The sequence below is a fragment of the Coturnix japonica genome, chromosome 5 (assembly GCF_001577835.2).
Source record: "Coturnix japonica isolate 7356 chromosome 5, Coturnix japonica 2.1, whole genome shotgun sequence".
Lineage (NCBI taxonomy): Eukaryota > Metazoa > Chordata > Aves > Galliformes > Phasianidae > Coturnix > Coturnix japonica.
In genome coordinates, this window is record NC_029520.1 from 20,924,766 (window position 1) to 20,941,446 (window position 16,681).

The 16,681-nt window shown below is 44.0% G+C and overlaps 2 protein-coding genes and 1 long non-coding RNA gene across 9 annotated transcripts in view; 1 reads left to right on the top strand and 2 right to left on the bottom strand.

Moving 5' to 3' along the window:
* Window positions 1–2,738, top strand: part of CKAP5 (cytoskeleton associated protein 5) — a 43,454-nt gene extending 40,716 nt beyond the window's left edge. For 5 of the 7 annotated variants that reach the window (XM_015864477.2, XM_015864476.1, XM_015864480.2 and 2 more), the window contains one exon: window positions 267–2,738. In XM_015864477.2, the coding sequence (XP_015719963.1) occupies window positions 267–521 (255 nt within the window). In that variant the 3' untranslated portion in view covers window positions 522–2,738. The remainder of the gene's footprint in view (window positions 1–266) is intronic. The other 2 variants (XM_015864479.2, XM_015864482.1) reach the window with 2 other exon arrangements.
* A 343-nt stretch (window positions 2,739–3,081) lies between these two features.
* On the bottom strand, window positions 3,082–12,024 carry F2 (coagulation factor II, thrombin). Its single transcript, XM_015864484.2, has 14 exons — window positions 11,907–12,024; window positions 10,827–10,990; window positions 10,327–10,351; window positions 10,097–10,147; window positions 9,471–9,576; window positions 9,261–9,391; window positions 8,590–8,886; window positions 8,133–8,243; window positions 7,735–7,861; window positions 7,091–7,258; window positions 6,604–6,777; window positions 6,266–6,444; window positions 4,742–4,812; window positions 3,082–4,340 (listed from the first exon to the last, which is right to left on the bottom strand). The coding sequence occupies exons 1-14, from the start codon at window positions 11,983–11,985 to the stop codon at window positions 4,200–4,202; spliced, it is 1,824 nt and encodes a 607-aa protein (XP_015719970.1). The 5' UTR covers window positions 11,986–12,024; the 3' UTR covers window positions 3,082–4,199.
* Window positions 12,025–14,325: 2,301 nt separating this feature from the next.
* Window positions 14,326–16,659, bottom strand: LOC107314781. Its single transcript, XR_001555619.1, has 2 exons — window positions 16,571–16,659; window positions 14,326–16,401 (listed from the first exon to the last, which is right to left on the bottom strand). It is a non-coding gene; the product is annotated as an uncharacterized LOC107314781 (long non-coding RNA).
* Between the last annotated feature and the right edge of the window lie 22 nt (window positions 16,660–16,681).

The window sequence follows — 16,681 nt, forward strand, 5'->3', positions numbered from 1 at the left end:
GACTTGTGCAGTTCCTTTGTGTTCATACTGACATCAAGTTAATCATCAGCTACTTACAGTGTAAGAACTGAGTACTGTAGCTAGCTTTGCATGGTTCTGACTTTGACACCTGACTTTTAATAGCACTGGTGACCTTGAGCAATGCTGTTCCTTTCCTTTCTTCTGTGCTTTTTATTAAAAAAAAAAATAGCCATTGACTGTGTTTTATACTTTTTAAATGGCTTTTGCCATTGTCTCTCTTAACGCTTCACTTTCCTCCACTATAGCAGGAAGACAGACCACCCCTGACATCTCTGCTCTCTAAACCAGCAGTCCCTGCAGTTGCATCCTCTACTGATATGCTTCACAGTAAGCTCTCCCAGCTCCGTGAGTCACGAGAACAGTACCAACATCTGGACCTGGACTCCAATCAGACTCATTCTTCTGGCATTGGAACCACCACAGCTTCACACTCTTCTGCAGCAGCTAATATTGATGACTTGAAAAAAAGATTGGAGAGAATAAAAAGCAGTCGCAAATAGAGATGCGAGAGAGGCAGCATCACGGTTGCTTGGGCTGTCTTCAGCTTTAGTTTACTAAACTAGAAGTCTTCATAGTTAAATGGCCTCATTTAGGCCTGATGTATACAAACTGGTTTATGTATAATACAGTGGATTTTGGAGGGACTGGGTCATTGTGGCACAAGTATTTGTACATACTCTGCTTCTCAGTGAGCATCTCTTGACAATAGAAGGCTGTCTGTGTATTAGTTTTAGTGTACAGACCTGTAAACAACCATCCTCTTGCTCAGACTAGTTTCTCATAACTTGTTTTTTTATTTGTAATATTGTCTTTAAGGTCTTTTTTCCTAGTTCTTAACTCTTAGAAAAATCTTTAGTGATCTCACTTTTAATTTTGTGAATTCTTCTCCATGTAATCCTTGAACTGTTGATTCTATATGGACACATGGCATGAAGTAACTAATTTAAGTGTCTTTTGTAAATAAAGTTTGCATTAACTATACCAGTCTTTATAGGAACAGCGGTGACTGCTGGCGAGAGAAGTTGCTGTCTATTCCTGAATGTTAGTGACTGGGCATCTAGAAATTGAACTAAGCTATTCTTGAAATGAACCTAAAGCTTGGATATTTTATAGGAAAGATGAGTGAATAATAACTATCTCTGGGTTGCAATCCTGAGACTTTGCACTCTTCTATGAGCAGTAGTGCATTTTTTTTTCCATGTAGTTGCTGTTTTTTATTCTGGACTATGGTTTCTGTAAGTTGCAAGTAAGTCAAGAATATTTAGTTTGCTGACACGCTTATTTTAAATTACTAATCCTTGTATTGCCTCTACCTGGATGAAGCATAGTCCCTTCTGTGTATAAATGCTTTCTCCTTGAGAGAGCCTACTGCTGTTGATAAGAAATAGATTAGCAGTGATGTACAGTCAGTGGCCTCATTTATCCTGAACTCATTTGATTAAGTGGTCTTCCTAATGGAGTTCACAAATGCAAGTAGACCACAGCACCATATTCAGTTGCACTTAAACATCCAATGTTAGCAAACCCTCCTGTTCTGTATAACTAGAAAATGCCTGCTAGTGCTGATCTTCAAAAGCTGTAGTCAATGCTTTTTGAGTGAGGAGCGTATTCTGACTAGTCTTCTTCAGAAGCAGCGAGTATGAGAGCTTAAAGACCTACACTGTGCAGCCTTCCTAGCACTTTCATCTCTCAGGATGATGTTTTCTCTTTGCTCCTTCACTGCCTTGTGTGAGCTGGTTGTAAAGCATAAATTGCATATCTGTTCCATCGCTAGAACAAAGCTATTGAAGAGTTGGACAGGTAGGCTTAAAGCAGTGTTTTGTTACTCTGGGTTCTAATCTTGGCTCATGTAACTGCTGCTTTTGTTGTTTGCTCTGTGGACCACAGGAGTCTCAGCGTTTGGGCTGTAGCTGAATCAATCTTGCCTGATTACAGTAAAACTTGGTTTTAAATTAGTACACGTACGACAGATCTATGCCAGAGCTGCTGCAAATGACTGCAATTTTCCTTTCACAGGACCCCTTGGCTGGGGTTACAGTGGATTTGTAATACTGCTTGGTGCTTGTGGTGAGTTTATGCACTGTGATAGCAGGTGAATTGTGAGCAGTCGTCATCCTGTGTTAACTAACATGATGCCCTTCATTGTTTCACACTGCTTTGATTCCGTAGTTGCAGTCTCCTATGCCAACCTGAAGTGGTCACGCCCTTTTATTAAACAGACCTAAATGGCAAAAGTGAGTTTTGGCTATTGCTGGTAAGTGCAGCAGCTTTGTGCACGTGGGGCTGTTGGCAAATAGTTGTTTGGATGTCACTGGAGTTACTGCCACTACCTCTCAGTTACCAGCTGCTTTTTGAAACAATTAACATTTAAATGAATCCATATTTTTATTTACTGTACCATGTCTAATAGACATTTTAAAGAGCTGTTTGTTAATTAGTTCAGGATGTTAAAGCGGCAATGCCTGCGAACTTGCATACTACTATTTTAAACAACTATTTTAGATTTGAAACTGGATTGGAAGTGAAGTACAGGAATAATGAGTAGAAGAAGATATGGTTGTTTACTATGAATGAGTTTTTGCCCTGTGTCTTTGTAGTGTTTGGTTGGACTCAATATCCTGGGAGTTCTGAACTAAAACTTGTGCACATAAATTAATAAAGCCTAATCTTTAGCCCAGAAAATATTTAAATAATATTAAACTGAATTTTAAAAATGATTCCTCTGTATTGTTTGTAATAAGTCCGCATTAACAGTGACTTACACCAGAAACTGTATGGTCCTGGTTCTCCGTAGGTCTTCCAGGCTTCTCACAAATAATAGGTAGTTGCAAAAGGATGAAGCTGTAAGATTTGAGCATTAAGAGGGCTGAGCATTTTCATTTTTCAATGTCTCTGGTTATCAATGACTTGAAACAGTTGTGGAGCTTGAGTGTTTGAGGTTGGTTTCCTCAGGTACCTTTGAGAGGTTGCTCTTAGACTTTTCTTGAGCAATCAAAATAGGAATCAACTTGAGGACAGCCCAAATAAGCCAATTTCAATGAGGCAGCAAAACACAGTAACTGATTAATAACTTTGTTTATTTCTGATGCATTTCAGATAGTTCTACCATCTTTTTTCCAAGTCATTCTCTTAATACTCCATTTTTAAGCAGAAGCGGCTTTATCTATTGCCTGTTTCTGTAACTTGATGTCACTGTGAGGGATTTGAGAATATGATGTTTTGGGAAGCAAAGAGAGCTTCCAAATCCTTCATTACCTTGAGAGAAAATTGGTCTGAACAGATTGGCTAGTTATATATTACGTGTTTATTATTGTACTTCAGTGTCTTTGCTCAAGAGCTCATGAAATAAGTGGGACTTCTTTTAAGGGTGAATCCTAAGCAGTTGTATAAGAACAAAATAGGTACAGTGTTGGATGCTGCCTTTGGAAGACCTTTGAAAATTGAGTGTTTACAATTTGCTTCCTTCTGAATCTAGTTGTGCCATTGGAAAATATACTTCCAGGTCCCAGCAGCACTTGTCATATAGAAAGCTACTGCAGTGCAGAAATGTTACTTCATCTATTCAAACCCCTGTTTCTGTACGTCATTAGTTGCAAGTTGATGACATCTGTAACTTAAGACGCTAACTTATAAGGAGCAGTGCTGGTATTTTGTTGCTGTTGTGGCTGAGTACAATGTCTGTCTTACCAACAAGGGCTATCATTGCTTTTGATGTGGCGTTTTGAATAATGCTGCAGTTCTTGTGGTAGGTATCTCCAGTTTGTTATCATTTTAGATTTCTGGAACAGAAAATGAGTTTAATTGAATGGGGGGAATAGATGGTGTCCAAGGGAGGTCTTGCTTGCTGTGACATAAGTCCATCATCTGAAGTCTCAAATCTGTTGATTGGTACTGCTGATAGAGTGGAGAACATTTGAAGGGCAACATCTAGCAACAGCTAGCAGTACTGCTAGTGCTGTTTGTTGGTGCTTCTAGCTATTGCAATGGCGTGGATTCAGGTACCATTCAGCTTAGCATGAACACGAGGAAGAAGATGGTTGAGAACTTTTATTTTCAAGGAAAAACACATTCCTTTGTCAAGCTGCAGGGTTTTAACTCCTACTTCAAGATTTTCAATGTGTTTGTTTTTAGGAAGTGGAATATTGTAACAGAACTGAGAACAAGCAAGGGAAGCTCTTCTATCCTTGTTTATCAATGGTTTTTCGCATCCATTTTTTCAGGCGGAATACATGAGTATAAAATCCGTATTTGCCATCTCGGTCACAGCCTTCTCCCCATGAAACTATTCCCACTTGATACCAACGGTTGTCATCTGGGTTCTAAAGCGAAGAAAAATGAAATTAGCACAAGAACAAGATTTTCAGATCTAGGATTTGTTTGTGCCACAGCCTTTTTACACCACAGTTACCGCTTTGAAGTTGACTGGTATCTGCTAGATAACATAGCTTGTTGGCATAACTTTGTCTTTACTTTTAAACCTCTAAGTGGAAATTGGCCATTGCTTATGAATTCAGCAGCTGATCTATATCTGCAGGAAACTCAGTAAAGAAATTGAGCTAGATGATTGCAGGATGCATCTGATTTGATCAGCTCAGGTTTCAGATGGGTTTGCTTTAGTCACTCAGCAGTTTTCATCTCTGCTGCAGTTTTTTCAGGTGATTATATAACATCAGCATCACACAAACCCAGCTCTGTCTCCCTTTGAACTTGTTGAACATACCTTCATTACAAAAGGCCCCCCACTGTCCCCTTCACAAGCATCTCCTCTCTTTGAGTCTTCAGGACTGTAACCTACAGGCAAAAGGAAAATTAGGCTTTTGACTACAGGAGCGTGGTGGTCATCATTTCCTTGAAGCATTACTTCATAATGAGCCGCTGCTCACTGGTTGCTTACTGCTTCTATAAACATTGGACTTTTAAAAGCAAATGTGGGTTGTTTTTAATATTTACATAACAGCTATCTGCTGTCTTTGCAACATCACTGTACTCTGCCGCCCTGTGCTCTCATTACTGTTTTTTATCAGAATTGCTATTGGTCAGCTGCTGTTTGCAGCTATAGCTTGAGCTGCTGTGCCTTTGTTTCACAGACTTCAATGTGTGCAAGTTCCACGCACTCTGTTCTTTCATTGTATTGACTAGAGAAAAGTTACCCTCCTCGTTTTTATGTGTGCCATTCTGCAGGCTCTGCACTTCCTTGTCCAGCTGGATGCTTATTTTACAGCCTTGCTATAAAGAAGACAGAGGTTTCACTGTCATGCTTGATGAACACGTGTTCTGTCATGCAAGATTCCTTTTTGCTGCTGTATGTCTCCATCTCAGCTATGTTTTTTCAAAAATGCTTTTTTAGAAGAAGAAACAATAGGAATGCTGTATTGTTGGGGTGCTCATGAAATTGGCTTCTATCCTGATGCAAGCATGTTGTCAGATGCAAACAGCACAAGCTCAGCTTAATAGTTGTTGACATGCCTGCAGGAATTAGGAATACAGCAGTAGCAGGAAGTATTGAGCTAGCACATAAATCATTACTGTGTTTGTGTCCTGAACACTCTCTTCTCTCTCAAAGAGAGTGCTAGAGGAGATTGAAGAAGGTGCAATAAAGATTATCAGAAGTACAGAATTCCTTCTATAGTAGAAAAAAAAGTGGAATGAGCGCTTCTCAGCTTGGAAGAGAAATGACAGAGCTATGAGAGATCCATTAAATAGCCTGTGACATCAAGAAATATTATGAGTATAGATTCATTCTAACCTATTGGTCAGGAAATAGAACATTGGGAATTACTTTATCCACACTTGCTGTAATTAATCTGAGGGCGTCTGTTCCCATAGAAGTGGCGTAGGATTAAACAGGTTCAAACAGTTGAGGCAAGTTAGTAAAGAATGGATTGTTTGTCTACTGAGTATTGTAATAGCTGGTTTGCAGACCTTAATGTAGAAAGCTGCTGAGCTGCTGCTTATGCTGGTGAAAAGATTGTTTTATGAGCACAGTTCTCACACAGCTGTTGCTGATAATTAGTGGAATTGTTCCATTAGGCTACTTAGCCTGACAGCATAGTGTTAAAAGCTTTTTCCTAAATTCTCCTGCCTTTATGTAGCCTGAAAGCTGAAAGAGTTACTGTCAAGGGAAAGTTGAGGAGGGCATCTGCAAGTTTATTGGAAGGTAACTTTGTAGCACAAGTTTCATGCGGAACCCAGACTCCATGTCTTCAATGGCAAGCTTTAACCTTACCTGTCCAGGTGTACTTACCAGCACAGAACATATTGTCAGTGACTTTGACCCTGGTGGATGCCTTGCAGGTGTTTTGGTCTACAATAGGTAGATTGAGCTGCTGCAGAACTGTTGGCAAGTTTTCTGGGCTAGTGGCCCATGTTTCTTTCAGATTTCCCCAGCCAGTTACCCGCCCTTTGTAACCTGCCAGCATCAGCCTGTGGAAAGAAATAAGATCATAGTATGTTGTAGCAGCTTTCTCTTGCCAGGTTCTTTCCTGAAAGTAGCCTCAACAGGCATCTTTCTTATCATCTTCCATGATGACCTGAAGGATGTTGCAGTCTATATTTCTGGGACTGAGGGGACATATACCTCACCTCTGCACAACCTCCTTGGTAGGTAAGCAGACAGGATGGATGTAGTCACTGAAGATGACTGGTCGCTTCAGGTGCAGGAGTGCAATATCTCGGTCCATGTTCTCTTTCCAGTTGTACTTGGGATGGATGATGATTTTATCCAACAGAACGATTTTCTCTTTGTTCTTTTCATATCTGAAACAGTTGTAAAGGAAAGAACTCACTGTACTGTAGCAAGTGAGAGTCTCTGGGGGCTGATAATTTTCTCAGGTGCTTTGTCCCCCCTTGACAATGGAGGGCACCTTTAAACTTCCCATGGTTCTACTCTCCTCTCTTCAACCTTTGGGATTAGCAAGCACAGCAAATATAGCTCAATTAAATCTCACTACTGGGAGGCCTCTGCTGTTAGTTTGCGTATTTCCTGGATGCTGATTTTTATCCAAACCTCATTGTATCTCACTACTTCAAGGGCAGAGCTAGTTCACTCTGGCTTAGTCTAGGCTCTTACTTTGCCCTGAAATGCTTGCCAATCCGCACCAAGATGTCATTTGTAGTCAAGTTCTTCTCCCAGGGTGGATAAAGAAGGCAATGAGCAGCAGTCAAGACCCAGCTGTTACTGATGAGGCTGGCACCACACAGCAGCTCTTGAGGACTCTTTTTGTAGAGCATCACCTGCCTTAGACACAAGGAAAAAGGAGTGCTCAGGATTGAAGTCTTGGCTGGATGCATGTGTCTTGTGGTGTGTCTCGGTGCTATGCAAGGAAAGTGGGGTTTGCAGTAAACATGGAAGCACATTGTGCTGTACTGATAAAAAGACAGATGGCTTTATTGAAAACACATCTACCCTGGAGATGTGTAACTTACGTAATAGACAATTTGCTTTATTTCCTTCACTTGCAAAGATTTCTTATCCTGCCTATTCCTGTAAGGTTGGAACCATGAACCACATCAGTGCTCTTGCTTTCCCTGATGCTTGTATACTTAGCCCAAGAGGAAAGAAGTTTCTTTCTAGCTATTCTACTGCCTTGTCAACCACTTGGAGAATCTGTGATTAGAAATGATACCAACTACATGCTAACTGTCAGACTGCTCATTTTATTTCCCCCCTACATGAAGGGTGTGGGAAGGGTAGAGAAGGGAGGTAATACTTACCAGGGGGAACTTCCAACTTCTGCATCATTCCCATGTACAACTCTGCCTCCCCTGTAGGAGTCCAGCAGCTCCTTCTCACTTTGGTCTGTTATCTGTTTCTTTTCGAATAAAGGGCGAGTGCCACAGTCTGAAAAAATAGGCAGTCTGTTTTCATTACTCTGCCTGCTTCACAGCAGCACAATCTTATCTGAAGTCAGCATGCTAAGTTGGAAGAGCCTAGGAAGAGAGTGCTTATTAGGTCCGTAATTGTAACTAGAGTTTGACTTCTGCTGCTCCTTCAGGGAATTTAAGTGTCTGCCACCCCTACTTTTGGCAGCAGTTGGTAAGCTGGTAGTTCAGAGGCACAGCGAGTGCGTGGGCAGAAGAAACTGCAAATTCTCTATGAACTTTTTACTCACCTGCTTCACCTTCACCAAAAGTTTTTTCATCAAAGAAGGTTTTGAACTCTTGAAAGACGGTGCGTCCTGAGATTTCCTCCTGCTGTTCATACTCATCCTCTAGCGAGCTGTCTGAGAGAGACAAAAAGATGAACGTGGTAAAGAGCCTACTGCTGCAGTCTCTACATTTCAGTCAGTGTAGATGTTCATTTCCATGCACAGTAGGAACAATGGAGGAATGATGTTTGAAAACCATTGCTACTTTCCATCATCCATCAGTGTGAGGCTTTAGAGAAAAGAGTACACCTGAGAGGTAATGACTTTGGATACAGGTATGATAGGTTAGCACAAGGGCTATTTTGGACAAGTAGGACTTTTGCATGCATGACTCATGCTAATCTAGTCATGTTTTGTTGTCTTGTTTGTTTTTTCTGTTCTCTGACACTTGTGCCTACTCAAACCAATAAAGGCTTCTTACCGCAGTAATGCAGGTCACAGTATTCAAAGTATGGTGGTTCATCTATTACACACCAGACACCCTCCTCGTCTGCATCAGGGTTCCGACAGTAATTCTCCACCAGTTTCACCTCCGGGTTAATGGTTTTGTCTTGGAGCAATGCTTTGGCCTTCTCTGAGGCCCATGGCAGGCACCTAGCCCCAGACACAGTGACTGAAAGAGTCCCTGTATAAAGCATGCCTTTCTCTGGTTCACAAGGCTGTGCTGTGGTTGATGGTGTGACCCGTGGAGTGTACTCAACTGTTGTCCTTTCTTGACCTGGAAAGGCAGAAATTGTGATTTAATCCATAGCTTTGCCCTACTGTTAGCAAATAGTACTAGAGCCAGTTTATTAATGCACAGAGTTCTAAGGGGCATCCATTTCTATTTGAGAACTTCTGCTGTGCTACCCTGTGAGCAGTGACCCTCAGCAAAGCTGTACCGTCAGATGTTATTTCTGATATGGGAATGTATGGGCAACTCAATGACATTTCCTTCCCATCCTCTTTTAATTTTTAAAGCACAGGTCCTCTATTCTGCATGTCCTCTATTGTACATGCACCCTCCTTACTAATCCTTTCCCCTTTCCTATTGTCAGTCTTACTGCTAAGTCCCTTGCTGGAGAAAAGCTGGGATGTAGTGCTGAGACATACCACATACTGGAATGGGACACTCCTCCCGTTCCACTGTTGGGTCTCGTGTGTAGCACCACGGACCTCTTGAGTTGTTGTCTGGGTTCCTGCAGTAGTTCTCAATGAGGTTGGGATAATTGGAGGCGTTGAATCTGTGAGGAAAGGGTGGTTAGGCTATGAAGGAAAGGCACCCTGGAGAACACTGCAGGGGAAAGCAAGAGATGAACTTACTTAGGTATATGTGGATATTTGCTTGTCCACACTTGACATTCAATGCCCGATTTGGTGTAGCTAATTGTCCCCCGATAGTTCTGGCCCAGATTAACAGCACAGTTACCTGTCAAAATCCCCAAACAGGTGAGCCTGGGTCAGTGGAATGGATGTTGTATTTTTCAGTGTCAGAAGTACCACAGATTCCTTTAACTTTGTGGATGTGTGTGAGCCTGCACAACCATGGGCATTCTTTTTGTAAGATGGGAAGAGCACATCACTTAAACTTGCTCTGCCTTATCAGATGGAGCTCTCCCCGAAGCTCTGTGCTTTGCTTTGGCTATAAGGCACAGGCTAGAGAAGTTGGCCTCTGAGAGGCCAGTCTAACCTGGAGCTATACTCAAGACCACATTACTTTGTCACAGGGATAAGGGTATCTACCCTATGCCATTTCAATGGAGGAGTAAGGCAGTTTGTAAAATAGATAATGGAGAAATAAAGAACAAGAAAGGCATTTAAAACTCCCCTTGTTATTTTTCTTTCTTGCCAACTTTAGATTATTTTTGTTTTTCCTTCCAAAATCTGCATGAAGCAAATTCCTGGCACTCAACGTATCTGGGATCTTAAGATCTACATTCACTTCTTACCTTCTAGACAAGCATCCAGAGTTGTCCTAGGCATCTTTGTGCCCTGACATACTTGCAAAATAAGAAGAAAGAAGCACGTTACATGAAAGAATCTAAACAAGCATCATGGTTTGAACCAGATTATCATCTAGGGACAAAACACAAGTGTTTTTCTTGGTGAGTGAGCTCTTTTAAGAGGGTAGGGAGCCATTCCTCCAGGATGGGTTATGGAGGAACTTGAAGCAACGTACCTTGGTATTTTGCCCAAAATGCATCCTGTAAAAGCAGAGAAACAGAAAAATCACCGTAAATATCGAGGAGTAGAGATCAGCAGCACATCAGTTTCAGCTCAAAGAGGCTTGAGGCACCTGCGCTCAAAATTTGTTTGCTGTCAGCTGTTCTTTCAGTGTCTGGGCCTGTGGCTGTTGAAATGTGTGTGGCACCATAGTGAACTAGTAGATGAAGATGAAATTCTTATCTAATGGGGTTGAGGGAAGGCTCTGTTTTATTTCATTTCACGCTTAAAATAGAGAGGGAGGAAAAAGAATTTGAGATTTGTGGTGCGTTTCCAAGAGTGGCTTTAGGAGGGAATTTCCCTAAGGATATCTTGTCTCCCCCTGGGTGACAGGCACAATAGCTTTCCATCTATAGCACAAAATTGTCTGTTATGATCCCAGCCCCTGGCTGTCTGTGACCCACGTGTCTCACGGCAGGAGCTGGCTGCAGGACACCGATGTGGCCTGTGACGTACCGTGTCAACAGTGGATTCAAGGGCTTCAAAGGCCTCTTCGTAATTGCATGTCTCCTCCAGGCACTCTCGCTCCAGGTTTCCTTTCATCATCTCTTCCAGAAATCCCTTGTTGGCACGTCGTGGACGCTTGAGCAGTGACAGTGCCCGCCCCTTTTCCAGGAAAACTACCGAGTCAGAACACTGCCAGTCAAAGGGATGCTCATGGTGGGAGGGTCCCTGTGTCTCGAAGTTTTCACTCAGCTGGTGTAATGCTCCCACAGCCCAGCCTCCCCAGCTCACCGTACAGATAAGGGAAGCTTTGTCAAGGACCTGTGAGGTCCACAGCTGATGGTCAGAGCAGCCTCACTATAATTCATCTGTCAGTATTGGCTTCGTCCAGGTCACAGAAGTGACAAGAATCTTCTGCTATCCTTGGCAAATCTGCTCTGCTAGTTTGTTTGTTTGCTTGGAGCTTGCTACTGCTGTCTGTCAACCACTGAATTTCTATCTTGCCAATTTCAGACTACTGCAATAGGCATAGGTAAAGTCAATCTTCATCTTCACAGGCCCTGATCTGAGACCTGTGACAGGTCTTGCCCCACACAGCAGTGGGATAGAAAGGACCCGAACTCATATTAAAAACAAGTAGATGAAGTAGAGGCTCTAGTAAAAGAAAAAGGAGCAGTAAGCAGGAAGGCTGCGTACTGTGTATGACCTAAACTTCAGATAAAGGATGGCTGGAGAGGCAATGCAGAGTTGCAGCCAGTGGGGTGAGCTGAGGAACTAACAAGCCCCACAGCTGTGCTACACGGGGTCTTGTTCTGAGCCACATTCTCCTCCACCATCAGTCAGGTGACCTGTGAAATCCACTGGGCTGTTGTCACAGCTTTCCCTGCCAGCTGCTGGGTGCTGCTGCATCCTCCTGGGCAGGGAAGCAAAATACTCACTCTCCTCTCTGCACCCTTTCACTCCCAGTTACAGGCTTTTAGAATCTCCTTCTGCACTACCTGGAAAACCCTCTACAGGCTTTACCACCCGAAGGAATTAAGCCCATCCTCCTTCCTTAATCACCCAGTACTGCCCATCTCCCTGTGTTCTTACCTCCATCGTGGCTCAAGGTGAGGTGCAGGAGGCTGAAAAGGAGCAGGCCCTGCAGCATAGTGGCTTTGCTATGCACCATGCTGCACAGCCCTGGCTGCAGAGGAAATGCAAAGGGAGCAGAATAAGTGGAGTCACAGCCCTGCTGGGTTAATATTAAACCAGAATGAAGAAACAGGACTCCAGAGGTCATGGTGTGTCAGGGACAGCAGGACTGAGGCTCCTCTTATCCCTTCTCTCTTGGCATCTTTCCCTCCCTCTGGGGCATTTTCATTTTCATACTTAATTAGTGGAAACCAAACTGAATGTCTTTGGACACTCCGCCACACTCCAGATTAAAATTAGCATCCCAGTGTATAACATGGCATGAGGATTAAGAGGATACGTTTGTACCAGGGCACAGGGAGAGCTTGGGCTGGTAGAGAGGTCCCTGCCAGCTGCCCCAACCCAAGCAGCTCGCTGCTGCTCTCTGTGTCACCCTGCTCTCCTGCAGCTCTTGGCATGACTGCTGCGTCCCCATCATCAGGGCTTGGTTCCCTGCTGCAAAATCTTCTTGGATGCTGTACTCTAGCAGCCTCACATGTAGCAAGACTTGGAGATCTCCTTAGCCATTCCCAGTCCTCCTCCTGTTTTTAGTTGCAAGTTCCATCCCTTTCCCCCATAGAGTCCAGCTGTCTTCTCTCCCCACAGTTATCAGCAGGTTCAGTCTGTTATTTGGCACGAGAACACACAATTTAAGTTTCTTCCATCTCCCTCACCCATGCCAAGTAGCAGAAGGGGTGCTGGCTGCAGTCTCTGTGGATTTTCAGTTTTCCTCCCAGTTAGGTCAGTAATGCCATCCTCAGTGTATACTTCCCGTGGCATTATAATTCCCAGCGGGGTGGAGGAGGGTGAAGTAGTTTGAAGTCTGGTCTCTCCCTTCTCTTCCCACGCCAGTGGAACACATTAAAGTACATCCAGAAGGAAACAGAAGCTGACAAGCAAGCAGCAAGCACACCAGAAACAGGCAGAAAAACAAAGGCTTGTGGGAACAGGAAGGCAAGAGTTATATGGGTGCCACAACATCAGCTAACAAGCAAGTCAAGAGTTGAACTACCACAGCTGCGAATGCTGTAGTGATTCCTACATGCAGAAAGTTGGAATGGTGAGAGAACAGCAGAAAACAGGGCAGGGTTGGAGTAGGCTCAGAGGCTGCTACAGGGCATAAATGTGGTTTCTCCCAGCAGAGAGCATGTTTTGTTCTGTGCCTCTGTGCAGCAGATACAACTGTAATGTTTGTCTCCATAGAAGGAGTGCAAATATTAGCATTAGGGTGGCTCAGGAATGACTCTGTGGCCGTTGGTACAAAGAGCAGTTGCAGAGGCTCCCGCCCTCATCTAACAGGAGTATCCCTACTCTCGCCCACCACACCTGGATTCTGGAAAGACACCTTTGGGAAAAGCCAGAATGACCTGTGTGTGTGTGCATAAGATTAGACACAGCCCTAGAAACACCCTGCATTGCTTAGCAGAAGGGATTCAACATTTAGAAGCACGCAGACAGGGCCTGCACTGATACTGGGATGGGAATAATTTATCAGTGCTCCAACAAAGGTTTGGGAAGTGCTGAAATCAAAGTCTCTGCTGTCCCACACAGCAGTCACTACTGCTCTGCACTGTGCGAGGAGGCAAAAACAGGCACACGTTTCTGTAAGCTCAGCAGGCAACCAGAGGGACTTGCCCAGCTGACAGAATTGTACAGGATAACAGCAAAGACAGTTTCTTTACACTCTGTTTGATAATTTGGGTTTGGTTTCACGTGCAGTTGGGACAAGTGACATTAGAGCTGCCTTCACCAGAGCATTACTGAGCAAGACTTTATGGATGTGAGTATCACCCACGCCCTTGGTCTGAGTGATGAGTGATGAATACACACACCTGTGCAAGTGTTCATTGTGGATCCTAGTAAGAAAGGCAACTACAGTTCATACAACACTGATTAAAATGCCATTGGTTGGAGATAATTTTAGAAGGCAAAGAGGGATAGCATTAGATAATTGTAGTTTCCTTCAGAAGATGGTATTTTTTGCCAGTTTCAGCCATGATTTGCCATTCTCCTTGGTCGTCATCTTGCACTAAGGTCGCATGATGAGGTTGTCCAGGATGTCCCTTCTCTTTGCTCATAACTAGTTGTCCCATCTTTGGGATCCCAGGTATTGTCCCATACCTGCTGCTTATAGAAAACATGTTGCCTACAGAGCACAGCAACCTACACAGCACAGCAGCAAGCAGCATACTTCTTCACCTGTATTTCTTGCCATTTCCCATGCCTGAGCAAATGCTTCCAGTAAGGCATTTCTTACTGGGGTCTTGCTGACAACACAAAATGTAGTACAGGTGTTAATTATGGATCCCAGTAAGAAAGGTGCTCAGGCTCCATAATGTATTAATTAAAATACAATTTATTGGAGATAATGTCAGAAAGGGGGATAGCAAGAGACAATCTTACATCTGTACAGATGTTGTGAACCCCAAGGTGTACAGCATCAACCAGATGTCCAGTCAAGCCATGGCGTACTGCGCAGATCCCATCCATGTTGAGGCTCCACCAGCATCACAGTGTTGAGGGTTTTGACAGGATTTCCTTAGAAGTAAATAGCTCTATTCATCATTTTATTGTCAGACAAAAGGATGTTGACATGGGAACATGCTGCTGCTAAGGCAAAGACAGGGACATGGTGGTGGCATCATCACAAGGTGCCCAGGGGAGCCACCTACGGGCTCCTTAGGCTTAGTCCACTATATGCAACATAGCACAGGCCTGCACCTACATACTCAGATCAAGCATGAAATGAATCATTTACAACAGTGTTTCTCTCACTACCACTTCATAACAGCTCCCAGTTGTTCTCTCCAATCGCTTTAGAATAAAGAAAGGTGTTACAGGTCAGTAGATCAAGCAATAGGAGCCTGGCTTCTCCCCTTCCTTTCCCTCTGCTCCTCCCCCATCTCTCCCAGTTGTGCTGTCACAGAGGGCACACGCTTCAAACGTAGCATGTAAGCCCAGCTCCAGCGAGAACACTTTGCAGCTGTGTCAATATTTGAAATATGCAAGAGCTTGGATAGGCAGCAAAGGGAGAGCAGTAGAAAGAACTACAGCTCCAACTGTAAGCCTCCCTCATCCACCTGTGCTTCCACCGGTCTGTATTCAAGAGCTCAGGATAAGGACCAAGCTCATCTGCCCCTGACTTGAAAGAAAATAGCTGAAAATAAGTAGATTTACCTGTTCATTAGCTGAATTCACCTCCTGCCCTTATCTCAAATCGAGGTGTTGTGGATGTGACTAACGCCTTGTCTACAAACTGGCCATTAAAGTTTATGGAGGAAAAAAATGAACATCTGACATCTCAGATTGCCACACTGCTGTCTTTGTAGCACCCCAAAAGGGAGCAGTGCTATTGATCGTTCTCACATGATGCCATATTTCCTGTTGTACAGTAGACATTAAAAGCTCACAGAACGCAGGCCTCTAAACAAAGCCTCCTGGGGAAATGCAGCTGTTGGAGAGGGGCAGAATGGAGATGAAGGCTAAATCTGTGGAGGCAGTAAATGAAAGCAGCATTTGTGCTACATGTGCAAGTCGGAAAGACTCTGTTAGGGCCGGTTTTGTTGATCTTTTCTTATTAGGCCTTCAGAAAAAAAATTTTCTTCCTGACAAGGCATCAGTTTTATTCAGCACTATTTTATTCATCTCAAATGGCAAATGGTCACTAAAGAAGATGGAGCAGTGGGAATACCTGGGCTGTAGTGCTGGTTGTGCCATCTGTAGGCTTTATGACGGAGGAGCAGAAAAGTGGCAGAGAGGAAGCAAGAACATGAGAAAAAAGATCGGGAGAAAGGAAGAGAGAGGCAAAAATCTTCTGAGCGTACTGAAGTGAACTGTAAATCCTTACCTGGGCAGGTAAGGAACTCCTCAGCTGGGGACAGTGAAAATTCACTGTGCTCACTGTAGTATGCTACTAGTAGTGTAAGAAATGAAAGCAACTTTTAATGTTCTCAGATGCCAATGTAGACACTTTGGAAATGTTGCTTTCTTTCCTGCAAGTAACTACAATTGTTCTTCAGGACTGCGTTGCTGGGCTTCCTGCCCAGCTGTTCTGGCATCACTGGCCCACATGCCCATGCAAACACCGAGATGAACCCAACATGAGGAAAAGGACAGATCCAGGTCTCCTGAATGTGCCTCTTTTTGCCCCATCTCTAATTTTCTGCTGTGGATCCACAACCCACACCCTTGTCCATTTCTTCCCTGCACCTGCTGCTGGCTTTGATGTTTGAGATGGCCTTGAGGTGCTCATTCTCAGTCCCTGGCACTTTGGCTTGCCACGGCTCATGTACGGGAGAAGTGCTTTCCTCTCCTGGCAGCCTATGGAAGCATTTGGCAGCAGCCTCTGGGCTTCAACAGGGGACGTCAAGGACTCTGGTTTTGTCGGGCCGCATCCTGAAGAAGTAGGAATCGCCTGCACAAACACAGAATCACGCTGGGTGAATTAACCGGCTGTTGCTGGGTCAGAGCACAAACCTCGGGGAAAGAGGCCACTACCCAGCCATCCCAGGGCTCCGCAGGAAAACCATCACTCTATGACTTCATTTATTTAACGACAGAAGGTGGGCAAAGTCTCCCCTCACCGCAGAGGGCAGCTGGGCAGGATTTCTACCGCCCGTGGAGGGCTCGGTCCTGCAGCGGGCGGCTCGCCGAGGCCGCAGGCACGTACCAGCGGGGGCTCAGCCGCCTCCAGC